The sequence below is a fragment of the Antennarius striatus genome, chromosome 22 (genome assembly GCF_040054535.1).
Source record: "Antennarius striatus isolate MH-2024 chromosome 22, ASM4005453v1, whole genome shotgun sequence".
NCBI classification, from domain to species: Eukaryota; Metazoa; Chordata; class Actinopteri; order Lophiiformes; family Antennariidae; genus Antennarius; species Antennarius striatus.
Genome location: NC_090797.1, coordinates 12,770,196 through 12,787,911, shown reverse-complemented (window position 1 = coordinate 12,787,911; position 17,716 = coordinate 12,770,196). Strand labels below are relative to the sequence as shown.

The window sequence follows — 17,716 nt, the reverse complement described above, 5'->3', positions numbered from 1 at the left end:
AAATATCTAAATAAATTTGATATCTATCAGTTGCGTGACTTTTTTTTAGTCCCGTTCAGGAATCACAAACATTTAAGGGACTTAAAACCTTTTGAATCCGGTGACCAATCAGAACCAGGCATCAACATCTGGACGCAACGCTGAAGCTAACTAAACGTTAGCAGGACAGCTGTCAGAAACAACTTCTTCACACAGATCTTTATGCTGCTGGAACTCTATTTGTCTTCTTAAAGAAGGAAAACAGGACTGAACAAAACCCTGAACAAAAATACTTGAGCGCCCCTAACCCTAAATTGCCAGCGAGAACAGCCGGCAGCAGGAACGTGGGTATTGGGTTTGCGCCGGTCCTCACAGATAGAAGAGGAGGTCATCCAGCTTCATGTTGGGCTCCCTGTGGAGGCTCTGGCCCACCAGGAAGGCCAGCTTGTGGGCGTACTGGCAGGGAGCCGGCACCCGGATCACCCCCTAAAGCACCAGAGGGAACAGGTCAGAACCCCAGACCTCAGTGACCTCTGCTAAGGGGTCAGGTCAGGACCAGGGTTTGTTCTGGTCATGTGATCAAAATCAGTTTACAAACATCAGCCACTTCCGACTGATAGAGACTGGTTAGCTTAGCGTGCGTTAGCCTCCACTGACTCACCTGCCAGTTGTAATAGAGGTGACACAGCTTGTATGTGAGGCGCTGCATGTAGTCGGGCTTCAGCCCGCTGGAGTCGTACACCACGTTGTAGTGGGTGGGGGACACGCTCCCCATCCGGACCGCCTGGCTCACGATGTAGAAGTCATACCTGTGAACCAGGACACGGTTAGCCGCCAGTAGCAGCTACTAGCCTGAGCGGCTGAACGACTTCACACAGATCTGATGGTTCTGGTCTGGTTCAGTCCAGATTCTGTGACTCTCCCTGGACCTGAAACAAGACATTGAACCTGCCTCCTCCCACAGCACGATTCTAACTCTTGCTAATGACTGAACAGATGCTAAACGCACCACTCTGGACGGGTGACCTCCGTGTCCACGATGGTGCCGGGGGGCGGGTTCATCACCTTTCCGTGCATGTGGTCGAAGAACCTGCTGCTGATGCGCTTTGTCACCACCACCACGCTCAGTTTGGGCCTGCAAAGAGGCGGAGTTAGGTGAGTAAGCGTCACGCTAGGATGGCCCCATTCAACTGTCACCATGGAAACCACACTCACACATAGTCCTGCCCCATGGACCTGATGGACTCCTGGATCTGGGCCACCTCGTGGCTGACCACGCTCCCCAGCTGTCCGTCCCCGACCCCGTCCCGGTACACGATGATGCGCGCCGGCAGACAGCCGTTGTACCTCAGGTAGTCGTCCAGCGCCCCTGGAGCAAACACACGCAGCTGATTGGTCATCTGAGAGGCCCCTCCCACACACGTGTGACTTCAATGCTTTCATCTTTGTGGACTCTGAATGATTTGTGACCACTTGTTTGTCTAGTATCTTAAATCTGGTTTTTACAGTGTGAACGTTCAAACCGGTTCTAACTCAACGCCACTAGAACCACAGAAGGAAAAGTTTTCACCCCTTAAGGCCATCTTCAGTCCATCCATGATCTCTTGACCTTTGTGCTGAAGCACACACTTGGAGTACCACCTGAAAGACAAATGACAACGTAGCTTAGCATCGAAAGCATGCTACCTGTGTGAGCTAATGCTGATTGACACCAGAACAGGCCGTACCATCATTCCGTTATAACGTTGTCTATAACGTTATGTCCCGTTATAGATCGGTTATAGGTCCTGATTGAATGCCAGCCCCTGTCCCCATTCACTAACAGGCTGCAAACACGAGGACTCACCGGCTCATGGTCGAGTTCAGGCTAGCCACCAGAGCGCCGATCGAGCGACTCCCGGCCTGCTTGTCGTGGTAGCAGTCGATGCCGACGATCATCAGGTGTTTGAGCTGCGCAGACGGAAGAAAAACACAAATAGTCTTCACATTCCATGTCTGCCAACCTTGACCTAACCTCTGACTCCTCCACCACGGTAGGGGCCCCAAGACAAATCGGCCCCGGCTTCATTCGGTGATCAAACTCACAGGGATCTCCACGCTCCACAGCTCTCCTCCCATCTTGCAGGCAATCTGCAGGATGATCTTGGTGGCGACGGTCATCAGACTCCCAGGGCGGCTCAGGGTCCGGCCCACCACACACTGGCTGGGCATGGGGAAGTCCACACACAGGTGCTTCTTGACCATGTCGTACTTGTCCTTCCTGTTGTTGGGGAGGATGACCACCACCTGGCAAACACAAGCTGCCGCTCTCAAACACGTAACCAAGGCGACAACAAAGCGAACAAGCAGCGAGGAGCGCTTTGTTTCCTGCGTTCAGACACGAACCATCTGAGTCTGGGGTTGCACGTTGCGCTGCAGGGATCTGAGGAGGGCATCGTGGGCATCCTGGTACTCCACCCTGGATCAGAAGGAACAAACCAATCAATGTATTGATTCAGCTGTTCAGGATCCACTGGATCACTGATCACACAGCGTCATGTCACGACTCGCATCACGGGTTTGTGAAGGCGGATCCCCAGCGGGCCAGACACCCTCAGGAGGGTGGTCAGCAGGTCCTGGGCTACGTTGGCATTTTGACGGGTGTAAAACACAACCCAGTCTTCCAGCGGCACGGGGTTGAGCAGAGGGACCCCCCTCATCTCTCTGGACCAGTCCGCTGCTCTCGGGTCGTAGTCGTACTAGAACACAACGATTTGATAAGAAGCCACGGATCCATTTAGTCAATCATACAAGCAGGAGGATTTCACACCGATCTCTGTCCCTGGAAGATCTTCTCCGCTGGGAGGACTCGACCCATCAGACTGACCAGCTCCTTATCAAATCTGAGCCCCCACTTCTCCAACTCCACATTAGCCTGAGCGTCCCTGCGAACAGAGCCAGGACTTAAACCCGAGCTGGACATGACACCACCTGCAGAGGAGCTGACCCGGGACAGCAGAACCCTGATATGTGATGAGGACACGTCTCCTACCGATGCACATTGTTGACAAATCTGTTGAGGCGTCCCTCCCGCTGCTCTGGGTTCAGCCTGGTGTGGGCGGTCAGGTCCTTCATCACATTGAAGTCTCCTCTCATTTTGTCAGTCAGTCCTGTCAGAAACAAGCGGGTTTCAGGTGAAGTGGAACCCGTACGGAGCCAATCTGTGTCCCACAACCTCTCCATCTGCTGCTCACCTGTTAAGTAGCACAGCTCTGGGATCAGCATGACAGTCGTGGGAGACTGGCTTCCTGGATCACGCCGCTTGATCCTGGTGACCAGCAGCACCTGGGTCAGGTCGGAGACGATGATTCCGTAATTCTGGGAGGAGGAAGCAGACGTGACCGCGAAGAACGCAAATACAGTGTGAGAGCATCCGGTTCTGTTGGGTTCTGTCTCACGTTCTTGTAGTAGTCAATGAAGGACACATCCTTGTCGGCCCGAGTGAAGGTGTTGATGGGGGTGTGATCCCAGGCGATGTCATCAATCCTGTAGGTTTTGTTGTTGTACCTGAATAATTGAGAGAAGAGTGAAAGGTCATGTGATCCGTGGACCTCTACGTGCTGAGGGTAGGGGGGGTGTTAGGTCCTACTTGGTGAGAACAATCAGTCCAATGAGCTCCTTGGTGCAGACGTCTTGGAAGCGGTGGCTTCCACAAGACTGCCTCATGCTGATCATGAAGTCCAGGACGGTCTCGCTACGCAGAACCCGGTGGCTCACGTCGACACACATCATGATGGAGGACTCGTACTGCAGGATGGCGGTGGAGAACCCCGGCCAGATGGTCAGCCTGGAACCGACCGACACACAAGTTTAGACGGAACAACTCACCTGCAGCTTTTCACACAACAACAAGCGTCTATAACACATGTGTCAAACTCAAGGCTCGGGGGCCAAATGTGGCACCGCTGCATCATTTAATGTGGCCCGCAAAAGAGCATAAAAGGTCAGAGGCCATTTTAACTCTGACAAAAACATTTTGAACAAGGTTAATGTCCTAACTTGTGTTTGATGTCATTTTTCTTTATTTATTGGATAGTTTGATACTTGATTGATGGAGTTCTGACATTTTTTCTATGCAACTGTAATGTTTGCAACATGAATAAGTAATAAATTCAGTTATTTAACATTAAGCTGTAGTTATTTTACATCTATGTCACATTACATTTAGTTACATCTGGTCCTTGCAGGACAGCTGTTATGCTGATGTGGCCCTCGATGAAAATGAGTTTCACACCCCCGGTCTATAAGGATGACAGATGTAGCTCCAACACCCGGCACCAAGAAAAACCTTTTTCATCTTCCCTGAGGAAACCATCACGTTCACTCCGCTTCATTCAATCTCCATCCATGGATTCAAACACACAAAGTATCCATTGATCGTTTAAAGACTCCAAAAAAACACTGAGTTTCATGGACAGGATTTATTTGGATTCCGCAACGCAAAAAAAAAACTGATGGTGATGAAGATCGGCCTGCTGCAAGAAAAACAGCATCTCCCCATCCTTCTGCAGAACTACTGCTGCTAGCATGCTAGCTAGTATTAGAAAGTCAGCTGCTGCTTGGGACCAAAATCAGCAGCTTTCAGATTCCACTGACATCACTTCTAAAAATGTAACACGTTGAAAATCTGATTCTCTACGAGTCACCAGGAGCCACCGACATGGAAACATCCGGCTTCAGGCCAGAAACAGAAGAACATACTTGTGCTGTGGGATGTCCAGGGGGTCCCGGGGGTTGTAGTAGTTGCGTCCGATCTGCTGCATGTTGAGGATCTTCAGGATCCTGCAGGGATGATTAGAACATATGACATAGGAACGTGCATCACCATGAACCCCCCACCAGTTCCTGAGGACCAGAAAACGCGCCTTTTGAAGATGAGGTTGTAAAACTGGATGCACACTGGAGACGATGGGGGGAGTTCAGAAACCAGGGTGATGGTTATCTCAACCTTTTCTCCTTCCCTGGTTTCGCTGCAGACAACCGTCTCCTAAACCCCAGGAAGGAAACCAGCAGAAGATTAAATCTGCTTCTGAAATTATGTTTTCCTGTGACTTTATGAATTTTCATTTCACCTTGTCTCGCAGCTTGTGGGGAAGAACAAGCATCGCTCCATCGAAGGTCCGCGCTGTGCCGAGCAACTCCTCGTGCTGGAAGAGGAGGGCGGCTCTCAGGCGACGGGCCTCCTTCATCGGATTGTAGGTCACGTGGTATTGGTACAGGACCCACTGCGGGCGGGACAGGATGCGGAAGAAGTTTGCGACCAACGGGATTGGCCGCCCGCTCGTTCCTGAAGAAGTTCACACACAATAGCAGAGAGAGATTTGCAATCACCTGCACTCGTTTCAACGGCTGCGTGTGTAAGGAAAAATGTACATTAACGTGACACACCCGTCTTGGATTCCGCCACATGAGTCATCGTCCGTCTGGTTAAAATCCCAGAATCACTAAAATCCCGGCGGCGTCCTCCTCGTTCTCCCAGCTTCACCTGCTGGAACCCAGCTGAGATCTCGACCACAGCTGACAAACCAAGACTGAGGTTACAAACACGCTGCAGACATGTTTCAGTTGCTGGTCAGTCGAGCTGACCCATCGCTCCGGGTCAACTAGGATAATGAGACGTGACCACACCTTCTGAAGAGAACGGTCCCGGGCCTTTCTGCCGACCTCTACCAACTTGCACTGCTTCCTCATCTCCCCTCGGTGGGGCGGGGCAAGGTGCTGGGGCAGCTTCTCGGGTTTGGCTCTTTAACACAGGAAAAAGTTGGAAATGTGTAACAAAGTTTTTGGAATAAAAGAAGTGCTACTGATCCATTTTCAGTTCATCCTACATGCCCACTGAACTGTAAAATCTTTTATTACCAGCTCAAATGGAAATATTGTTCAACCAGAAATCTTCAATTTTAGTAAAAATATTACCGACGTAACGACTGTTTAATTGTCCTTTTAATTTCATTATTAAAAAGAAGTTCATTTAAAATAATGACAGCCTATCGCTATTGGCTTGTGGACCCTAATGAATCGGATCAAAAATATGAATAACTGTACACAAAAAACCTAACAACAATGTCAATTTACTCAGTAAAAGTGGGAGGATCTGGGCCCTGTGTAAACCAATCAGACAGCAGCCTCATGTCACCTGCTGACAAAAGGTGAAATATGTTCAGACTTCTTTTCTCTGAGCCCCTAAACCAGGATAAATGGGGTAACACAACAATCCATTCTGTAAAATAAATGTTTGAATACCTGCACGGTTAGCGTGTGTTGCTCAAGTGAGTATTTTTCATTTCATGTTATATACCGTATTTATTCGAGTATAACGCGCACACGTGTATAACGCGCATCCCTTATTTTCGATTAAAAATCGGTATAAAATTATTTTTTTTCTCTCGGCTCAGCATTGTAAGTGCCAAACATTGTTAAACACGTGCGTCCATTATAAAAATCATTTATTGACAACGTAAACTATGAACACAATACCGAAATAAAATTAACAATATTTACCTGTATTTAAAATCCTTCAAAGTCCGATTCATCATCAGATACACCAGCAATGCTTACCGGTAACTCACGTTTCAGTGTGGCCGAGGCAAGGAAAGGAAATGAAGAGACAAGGCGTAGCTAATAAAATGCTAATCAATAATCAAATATCATATGTCACAGCGGATAATAAGAATTCCTGGAAATGACACCATCCGACAAGGTCTGCTGATGAGGCATTTGATTATTGAATACCATTTCCTTAGATACGTCTCGCCTCTGCAGGAGTGATGCGCATGAGCCATCATGAATTACCGGTATTTATTTTAGATCGCCCACGCAAATGATTTGGATACTGTTACTAAAAATCGACCATGGACGTTTTGTGGGTCGAGAGATGTGGTTGCATTCAATGTTTTGCGATTGTGGTCAGCGATATCTTCGACAAATAAGTCATTGCGCAAATAATACTGTATACTAATACATCTAAGCGTGTCACCCCAGTCCTCGTTTATAACGCGCACCCAAACTTTGAGTTCTTTTTTAGGTAGAAAATTTTGCGCGTTATACTCGAATAAATACGGTAATTAATTTAAGACCATGTGTTTCTGTAGATTTTCTCCTCTAAATATCTGAAGCGCTAGTTTTCACTACTTACTATTAGATATGAATAAATCTGTTTAATTGCGTGGTTTATTTTATTTACTATTTACATATCATTCAATGACAATGTGCTCTCGATGTAGGATTTTATTTTGACACGCATTTTATTTTGACACAGCCTGGAAACTGTTTCCTGTTGGTTCGCGCCGCGCTGAGACGTCTGAAGAAACTTTCTACCCTTAGAATAAACCTTTAAATAACACCGGACATTGTCTCAGAAGAGGAGAGTTAAAACAAAAGGTTAAAACCACAGGTCACAGCAACCGGAAGTCCTTACCGATCCCGGGGCCACTGCCTCCTGACCGCGTGCCCGGCCTCGTGCTCTGGCTCGTGCCCGACCAGTCATTTTCCTCAGCTAGCTTCAGAAGGGTTCAAAAACACATTTCACTATTTTTAGAAATATTACCGACAAATGAAGTAAATACGTGATCAGGAAAACTACACCGCCCCTCATCCTCACCAGTACGAAATAAAATCTAAATTAAAGTATCGTTTACTCTCGTTTAATTGGTCTAAACAAGATGGCGACTGTAAATGTAGGGTGTGGCTGTGCAATGCCGCTAGAAGCTAATGAGCCACTATTAGCATTAACATAAATTCAATACGTATACATTACTATAATATAACTCCACACAGAATATCCGACTTTCAAGGTAGGGGTTAGAATTACGATACTTTGCGATAGTCCTTAAACTGAACGAGCTAATTAAAATCAGATAAGGGTAGAACGACAGTGTCCGAATTGGATAGCTGAGAGGGAGTTTTTTCCTTCAAATCGAAACATCGCGAACAAAGTAAATTTTCATAAAGGAATCATTATTTATCAAATTTTATGACGACTTTAATATTATACTTACTTTAAATGTTGACTTCTGCTGGCAGTGAACTCTAGAGGTCACGTACGATGCGTGTCCACAGGTGTTCTGAGTACCACTACGGCAAATTAGTCACGGGCCTCATAACCGAGCGCATTGATACACTTCCTGTATCTCCCGAGACCCTCTAGTCAGCTCAATTCAGGCTGCGTTATGTGTTTGAAGAGCAGGTTGTTCATATTTAACTCAATAAAGAATAGCAATTTAGCAGTGATTGAGGAAAAAAAGTTTTCCAGAAAAGAGGCAGAACTACTTTTTGGAGCGCAGTGATCCGTGTGCTCTAGGGTAATTTACTATTCAGTCCGCTTTCTTTGCTCTGAGTTCATATGAACGGGTCTGAATGGACGGGGCGCCACCTGCAGGCAGGAGGCTGGAAAAACAGTTCAAAACGTAAAGGAATCAAAAACTGCTAAATTCTGTTGTCTGTGGCAACGCTCAAAGACTGCACAAGTCCAAACCACATGTTCCAATACATTTATAGGAATAAAACTTGTAAAATATGCCTTATCTGTTTGGGTTGTGGGTTATTCAGTCGGCTTAACAAATTTATTCCCAGGTTGCAGACTGTAATTTCATCTGTGCTGTATGTCGTGCATACATGGTACAATTGAAAATAAAGTTGACTATGTTTTTTCAAATATAAATGGGTCTTCTCTGCTGCAGGCACCCATTGTTTTTCATCATACATAATATTCGGAAAATTTCACATTAATTTAAGAAATATTGTACATTATTTCATATCATGGCATTAAATATTAATCAATAATGTAGAAAAACAAATCTGCTCTCACGCAATAGGATTTTGTCTATTTTTGTCTAATCTCCACACTTGTTTCTATGTGTGTTACACCTCAACACAAAACCTGCACACCGAACATTAATACAAGCTGACTGGACACTTTTCATGGGTTTAACTTCTCTGAAGGAGTTTAGTGTGAAAATCCTTCCTGACATTTCTAGACTGTAAACAACTCATTGTGTGGAAAATTGTTATTAATAATTTTGTTTGTGCTTTAACGCAAATAATAAACGAGATGAAGCTGCTTGATTTATACTCAGAATTTGAAGGATCTGGTGTTTAATCCATATTAAAATGAGAGTCGGAGGCTTTTAAAGTCATATTTGTCGGCTTTTTCAATATTTATTTCAGATGTGAAAAACAATGAGCCAAAGTTGCACATGAAGCTGTCAGATAGCGTCACAATGTTAAAGTGTTTCCACAATTTTTATTTTTATCATAATTTTTTTTTAAAACATAATTGCCTGATGTAGTATTAAATATTTCCTCATAGTCCTTCGTTTCTGGTCTGAATTATGAGATTATTTTTTTAATTCGGACCCAGCGGGTCCCAAACCGGTTCGTTTTCCAGACAACGGCTGAGTCCATAACGCTGCTGCAGCCGGTGACGTCACAAAGACCCTAACTTCAAAGCCAAACCGCCTCAGGTATCAACACCTGTGTAACGTTACTGAGACAGACCCTCACAGTTACACAACAGTCAGCACCGAGATCCGAGCAGCACTCAACTTGTTTCTGTCATCGATCTGCAGCCATGAAAGGTAAATCCACCAACATTTAATTCCACCCGTGGAAAACTGTTATTCAGTGTTTAATCAAGAAAAAATAGAAACACACGGAGCAAATTCACGTTTGTGGTTCATCATATCAGAGGTGACTTCAGGGATTCGAATCATTATCAAAAAATTATATTTTTATATTAGACAATATTAGAGATCTAATAACCTGCTGTAATCACAGGAACTGTCTTCAGTTCATTTTCTGTACCAAAGGAAAAAGGGTTATATTGGGGTTTTTTTTTAACTGTTTTGTATTTTATTTTATTTTATTTTATTTTTTTAAATAAATAAGATAAAGCTGATGAGCCATATATTGAGCAGCAGTATATTTCATGTCAAAAGGAGTACTACAAATGCAGTATTTGCTCTGAGGATGTTGATAGAGAAGTACAGAGAAGTCCACAATGACTACAATGTTTGCAGATGACATTGTGATCTGCAGTGAGAGCAGGGAACAGGTGGAGGAGAAGTAAATAATAATATTATTAATATAATACGATGTTTATGTTAAATAATATTTCAAAACTTAGTTAATAAACAAGTGATTTAGTTCATAACATAGTACAAAAACTAGGTAGTTTAGAACCTTATTTGTTCAAAACCTAATGGGTTAGTTAGTAAGTTAGTTATTTAGTTAGTTAGTCAGTTAATTGAGAAACTGGTTAGTTAAAATCCTAGTTAGTTGTTTAGTTTGACACCTTAGTTATTTTGTTCAAAAACTAGTTTAAACCTAGCTTGTCAGTTTAAAACCTAGTTAATAATTATAATAATTTAACAGTGTAAACATAAACAATTGAATAAACTTAAATAATAATTAAATAATAACATCATTAACATAAATAACATAAATAACATGAATGCACTGTTTATTTTAAATAATAATTCATAACTTAGTGAGTTAGTTCAAAATCTAGTTTCAGGACACCGATGTTCAGATCTTGGACAGAGAAGATAAATGGTTTGAGAGAGGAGTGAAAGAGGCCATCTTTGAACGGGGGGGGGGGGGTCTGCGACATCACCTTTCTCCCATTTATAATCATGTCCTTTCAAAACTCCCAAAAAGATTGTCTCAACAGATTGACCCAGGTGATGGGTCTCATGCTCATGACCCTCATTAGCATACAAAGGTGTAACTCACATCTCAGTGACCCCCTCTGACACCCCCACCAACAATCGTTGAGGAACCAGATGGGTTTCAATGACGGTCGTTGGAATGTGAATATCACTGACCACACCCCCCAGGGTTAATAATGTGGGACATGATCAGCCACCCTCTGAACTGAAGCAGTCTCTTGGATGAGAGACGAAACGTCTTCAAGAACTTTCTTAACGTCCAGTGGATCGACTCATGACCTGGATGACTGAGAACCTACACAGACCGTTTAAAACCTAGTTAGTTAGTTAGTTAGTTAGTTAGTTAGTTCAAAAACTAATTCATTTAAAGCCTATTAGTTAGTTTCTAGTTAGTTGTCTTTGTAGTCTGTGCCTGTATATTAATAATATATATATATATGATATAATAGTAATGACATTTCTACGATGTCTCTGACAGTTTTTAAGCGTTTTTGGAGATTCACAGCTGACTACAGACTTCAGCCTCAGCCTCTTCATCAGTGGAAGACCTCTGATGACCTCAGAGACCCCACAAAGATTCAGGGGGCTGAACAACAGACGGGTTTATTTTCAAGTAAGTCTCTGGAAATTTAATCCACTACTGTCTATAACAGGAGCATCACAGCTTATGTGAACTTTTGCAAACAGGACAATGAAAAGTTTGTCTTCCTTTCTAACATGAAGTAGAAGTAGCTCAGAATTCCACTTCAGTACAATACATAAGACAAACCTGCTGTCAGCTTCAACCAGTAGTTATAAAATTAAATTTATAATAGTATACTTATCTTCTTCTTTTCCTTTCGGCTTTTCCCTTCAGGGGTCGCCACAGCGAATCAATTTCCTCCATCTAGCCCTGTCCTTTGAATCCTCTTCTCTCACACCAACTACCTTCATGTCTTCCCTCATTACATCCATAAACCTCCTCTTTGGTCTTCCTCTAGGCCTCCTGCCTGGCAGTTCAAAACTCAGCATCCTTCTACCAATATATTCACTATCTCTCCTCTGGACATGTCCAAACCATCTCAGTCTGGCCTCTCTGACTTTATCTCCAAGACCTCTAACATGTGCTGTCCCTCTGATGTACTCATTCCTGATCCTATCCATCCTGGTCACTCCCAGAGAGAACCTCAGCATCTTCATCTCTGCTACCTCCAGCTCTGTCTCCTGTCTTTTCTTCAGTGACACTGTCTCTAGACCAAACAACATCGCTGGTCTCACCACAGTTTTGTACACCTTTCCCTTCATTTTAGCTGAAACTCTTCTATCACACATCACACCTGACACTTTCCTCCACCCGTTCCATCCTGCCTGTACACGCTTCTTCACCTCTTTTCCACACTCTCCATTGCTCTGGACTGTTGAGCCTAAGTACTTAAAATCCTCCACCTTCTTGATCTCTTCTCCCTCTAACCTCACTCTTCCACTTGGGTTCCTCTCATTCACACACATGTACTCTGTCTTACTGCGGCTAACCTTCATTCCTCTCCTTTCCAGGACAAACCTCCACTTCTCTAGCTTCTCCTCCACCTGTTCCCTGCTCTCACTACAGATCACAATGTCATCTGCAAACATCATAGTCCATGGAGATTCCTGTCTAACCTCGCCTGTCAGCCTGTCCATCACCATGGCAAACAAGAAGGGGCTCAGAGCTGATCCCTGATGCAGTCCCACCTCCACCTTGAACTCCTCTGTCACACCTACAGCACACCTCACCACTGTCTTACAGTCTTCATACATGTCCTGCACCGTTCTAACATACTTCTCTGCCACTCCAGACTTCCTCATACAATACCACAGTTCCTCTCTGGGCACCCTGTCATAAGCTTTCTCCAGATCTACAAAAACACAATGCAGCTCCCTCTGGCCTTCTCTGTACTTCTCTATCAACATCTTCAGAGCAAATACTGCATCTGTAGTACTCTTTTTTGGCCTGAAACCATACTGCTGCTCACAAATGTTCACTTCTGCCCTTAGTCTAGCTTCCACTACTCTCTCCCATAACTTCATTGTATGGCTCATCAGCTTTATTCCTCTGTAGTTGCCACAACTCTGCACATCTCCCTTGTTCTTAAAAATGGGCACCAGCACACTTCGCCTCCATTCCTCAGGCATCTTCTCACTATCTAAGATCCTGTTGAACAACCCAGTCAGAAACTCTACCGCCACCTCTCCTAGACCCTTCCATACCTCTACAGGTATATCATCAGGACCGACTGCCTTTCCACTCTTCATCCTCTTCAATGCCCTCCTCACTTCATCCTGACTAATCTTTGCTACATCCTGGTCCACAACAGTCACCTCTTCTAGTCTTTGTTCCCTCTCATTTTCCACGTTCATCAACTCTTCAAAGTACTCTTTCCATCTTCCCATCACACTACTGGCACCTGTCAATAGACTTCCATCCCTATCCTTAATCACCCTAACCTGCTGCACGTCCTTCCCATCTCTGTCTCTCTGTCTTGCCAACCGGTATAGATCAGTCTCTCCCTCCTTACTGTCCAACCTAGCATACAAGTCATCATAAGCTTCTTGTTTGGCCTTTGCTACCTCTACCTTCACCTTACGCTGCATCTCCCTGTACTCCTGTCTACTCTCCTCAGTCCTCTCAGTGTCCCACTTCCTCTTGGCTAACCTCTTTCTCTGTATACACTCCTGTACCTCCTCATTCCACCACCAAGTCTCCTTATCTACTTTCCTTCCAGATGACACACCAAGTACTCTCCTACCTGTCTCCCTGATCACATTAGCTGTAGTTGTCCAGTCATCTGGAAGCACCTCCTGACCACCCAGAGCCTGTCTTAACTCCTTCCTAAAAGTCATGCAACACTCTTCCTTTTTCAGCTTCCACCATTTCGTCTTCTGCTCTGCCTTTGCCCTCTTCATCTTCCTCACCACCAGAGTCATCCTACACACCACCATCCTATGCTGTTTGGCTACACTCTCACCTACCACTACTTTGCAGTCACTGATCTCTTTCAGGTTACACCGTCTACACAAGATGTAGTCTACCTGTGTGCTCCTACCACCACTCTTATAAGTCACTCTATGTTCCTGCCTCTTCTGGAAGAAAGTATTCACTACAGCCATTTCCATCCTTTTTGCAAAGTCAACTACCATCTGTCCTTCTGCGTTCCTCTCCTGGATACCAAACCTGCCCATCACCTCCTCATCACCTCTGTTTCCTGCACCAACATGTCCATTGAAGTCTGCTCCAATGACAACTCTCTCACTTCTAGGCATGCTCTGCATCACTTCATCAAAGTCCGACCAGAATTTCTCCTTCTCCTCCAGCTCACATCCTACCTGTGGAGCATACCCGCTAACAACATTGAACATCACACCTTCTATTTCTAGCTTCAGACTCATCACTCTATCTGACACTCTTTTTACCTCCAGGACATTCCTAACAAACTCCTCCTTCAAGATAACTCCTACTCCGTTTCTCTTCCCATCTACACCATGATAGAACAACTTGAACCCTGCTCCTAAACTTCTAGCCTTGCTACCTTTCCACCTGGTCTCCTGGACACACAGTATGTCTACCTTCCTCCTCTGCATCATGTCAACCAACTCTCTACCTTTTCCTGTCATAGTTCCAACATTCAACGTCCCTACTCTCAGTCCTATACTCTTGGTGTTCCTCTTCTCTTTCTTCGTGCGAACGCACTTTCCTCCTCTCCTTCTTCGACCAACAGTAATCCAATTTCCACCGGCGCCCTGTAGGTCAACAGCGCCGATGGCGGTCGTTGTTAACCCGGGCCTCGACCGATCCGGTATGGAAGTCATAGGTTTGATTCGCATATTTGATTTGGCAAAAGTTTTACGCCGGATGCCCTTCCTGACGCAACCCTCTTTATTTATCCGGGCTTGGGACCGGCACAATAAGACACTGGCTTGTGTCCTCTTGCGGCTACATTTATAATAGTACACTTATAATATATTTAATTTCTATTTAAATATTTAGTTGCTGCTTTCCTGTGGTTTAACGTAATTTAAAAGCTTTAAATTACATAGTAGAATAGTAACATTGTAATCAGGGAGTGAAGGTACTAACTCAGTGTTTTCTGATGCCAATGACAGGACTAAGAACGTTCCTGAGGAAGAAAATCCATACCAGGAGACGTGGGTCTCAATCTCAGTCCATGGAGACACAGGAGCCGGACAAGAAAATCAGTCCAGTGAAGAAGAAGAAGAAGAATCAGTTTGAGGATAAATATTGTCAACTGTACCGACTCGGTGATGGAGGCCATGGATCTGTGTACGTGGGTTACAGGAAAAAAGATTTTCTCCGCGTAGCGATCAAGCACATTCCCCAGGCCTTCGTTTTCCGTGAAGACGACGACAGGAGCAAGATGCCTCTTGAAGTGCTTGTCATGATGAAGATGAGTCAACAAGCAGGAGGATCGGTTGGCCAGTCAGCATCCATTTCCCTCCTGGACCACTACGACCTGGAGGAGGAGCTCATCATCGTCATGGAATGTCCATTTCCAGCGGTTGACCTCTTGAATTACAGCAAGTCCAGAGGAGGTACTTTGGAGGAAGAGGAGGCCAGACTCTTCTTCAAGCAGCTGGTGGAAGCTGTCAGAGAACTTGATGCCAACAAGATTTTCCATGCAGACATCAAAATGGAAAATATCTTGGTTGACATCAGCAGCGGTGTTCCACGTTTGAGGATAATTGACTTTGGTCTAAGCATGTTTATCAACGACGGGGACACAATCGAAGATATATTTCCTGGAGCTCCGTGCTATGACCCACCAGAGTGGTACTGGAGTTCAGTGTACAGCAGTAGGCCTGTTACTGTGTGGCAGATGGGAGTGGTTCTCCATGACATGCTGCACAGAGACTTTAATACAACGTTTTTCTTGGAGAATGGCCTCCGTATCAGTCAGAAGTTGTCTCCAAACTGCCAAAACGTGTTGCGTCTGTGTCTGGCTGAGGACCCTCAGCAGCGTCCCACTCTGGAGCAGCTCCTGAGTCATTCCTGGCTGGAATGAACCATAAGTCAACCCCCTGCTGGCCCATCGTCCCTGAGGGAAACTGAATCAGTGCCTGTATAATATTTTTTCTTGTATATAACATGTATTGTGAATGCATTTGTTTCGTAAACCATTGTCAATAAATTTGTGTGATTACTTTTAAGTCATTTCATATCAGAGTTCATGTTTTACATCAGCACAAATCTGACATGAGAGATATTAAAGGCTGATTCAGTAATTAACAAAATAACAAAGCAGGTTATTATTTGTCAATGTTAAATAATGCCAGTCAGAAGGTCGGACAGCTGAGCACTTTTGGAGTCCCGAATTTCTTTTTACTCGTAAAACACACAATGGGTGTACAAATTCAGGCACAACACAAAGAGGTTGTACTCAGTCACTTGATTTTAATGTGTTTCATGTGGTTCGGGCATAATATGAAGTACATGTTGTTTTGCCACTGTGTTCATTATGGAGCAAATAGCTACTGTTTGTAAAATTATTATGAGCAAAAATGTAAAATAATTGATTGCGTACACGTGACTGTTACTTTTGAAAAAGTTCTAACTTGAGGTTTAATGTCTCCCTACTGTGACCTGTAGAGGGAAGTAACGTCATGAAATTCCACACAATGAATGGCAAAACTCAGGTTTTCAACCATTGAGATAGATCTGAGAAGATTGGCGTCTTTCTTAACACTGGAAAAATACTACTACTACTACTACTACTACTACTACTACTACTACTAATAATAATAAAAACAGAAACAACAACAACAATAATAATAATGATAATAATAATAATGATATTAATAATAATAATAATAAGGAGTAATACAATAATAATAATATAATAATACATTAGCAGGCCTGTTACTGTGTGGCAGATGGGAGTGGTTCTCTATAACATGCTGCACCAACACTTTTTGAAGAGCCTCTGCATCAGTCAGAAGTTGTCTCCAAACTGCCAAAACGTGTTGCGTCTGTGTCTGGCTGAGGACCCTCAGCAGCGTCCCACTCTGGAGCAGCTCCTGAGTCATTCCTGGCTGGAATGAACCATAAGTCAACCCCCTGCTGGCCCATCGTCCCTGAGCAAAACTGAATCAGTGCCTGTATCTTTTCTTGTATATAACATGTGTATTTGTTTAGTAAATCTTTTGTCAATAAATTTGTGTGATAATTTTGTGTCCGAGTTCATGTTTTATATCAGCACAAATACTACATGAGGGATGTTAAAAGCTGATTCAGTAATTTTGGTTGCATGTCATAAAATGATTCAAAGTAGGTTATCATTTGTCACTCATGAATAATGGGAGAATGAAATCAGGAAGCACACGAACACAAGTACAGTCCACCGTAATGATGGAACTGAAGTGGCTTTTCACTCTGATATAAACCACAAAGGAAAACCACCATGGACCCTGACAGTAAAGGGATAACGTTCCCAGGTGCTGAAAAGTGAAAATGTGTAACTAGCATCACTGCCCACTAGATGGCGCTTCAAGCTAAATCTGAAAAGAAAGGTTTAAACTGGTGAAGTATCTGCGCCCTAGATGAGGGAGTTTATTACTTTAAGTAAAAAAATATTTCCAATCCTTTCTAACTTTCTAACAGGGACAAAGCGAAAGGTTTTTTTTTGTGTTGGCTATGCCAGTCAGAGAAGGTACTCTGATCAGATCTCACCTGTAGATGGAGGCCCCGCCTCCGCGATTCATGTCAAATTAAGTTGAATAAAAACAAACCTTTTGGAGGCCACGCCCAGCAGCAAACTGTCGCCATGGAGATGCACAAAAACAATTGCGTGTAAAATGACATAAATCCTCTTGAGTGGTGAGACTGACTCGTATTTCAAGCTCGAGTCATTTTTTCTGGTCTCCGTCTCCAGTGACTGAGGACAGAAGTTCTGCTCGATGTGAAGATCCAGAAAGTTCTGCAGACGGTGAGTTTAAAACGACTGTGGTCCGGACACAGGTTCCACCTGAGAACAGGGTCCATGAAGGTTCCACGGTTTCTG

General features: G+C 44.2%; 2 protein-coding genes across 2 annotated transcripts; one reads left to right on the top strand and one right to left on the bottom strand.

The window, feature by feature from the left end:
- Positions 1-348: 348 nt before the first annotated feature.
- LOC137589210 (piwi-like protein 1) lies at positions 349-17,490 on the bottom strand. The gene is made up of 21 exons (XM_068306790.1): positions 17,445-17,490; positions 7,436-7,517; positions 5,647-5,761; positions 5,407-5,535; positions 5,091-5,305; positions 4,884-5,005; positions 4,720-4,800; positions 3,608-3,805; positions 3,417-3,525; positions 3,213-3,336; positions 3,011-3,128; positions 2,789-2,903; positions 2,530-2,717; positions 2,365-2,437; positions 2,065-2,265; positions 1,826-1,929; positions 1,550-1,620; positions 1,195-1,348; positions 989-1,114; positions 641-788; positions 349-465 (listed from the first exon to the last, which is right to left on the bottom strand). The coding sequence occupies exons 2-21, from the start codon at positions 7,502-7,504 to the stop codon at positions 349-351; spliced, it is 2,577 nt and encodes an 858-aa protein (XP_068162891.1). The 5' UTR covers positions 7,505-7,517; positions 17,445-17,490.
- LOC137589668 (serine/threonine-protein kinase pim-3-like) lies at positions 14,867-15,721 on the top strand. The gene has a single exon (XM_068307530.1). The coding sequence runs from the start codon at positions 14,867-14,869 to the stop codon at positions 15,719-15,721; it is 855 nt and encodes a 284-aa protein (XP_068163631.1).
- Positions 17,491-17,716: the final 226 nt, after the last annotated feature.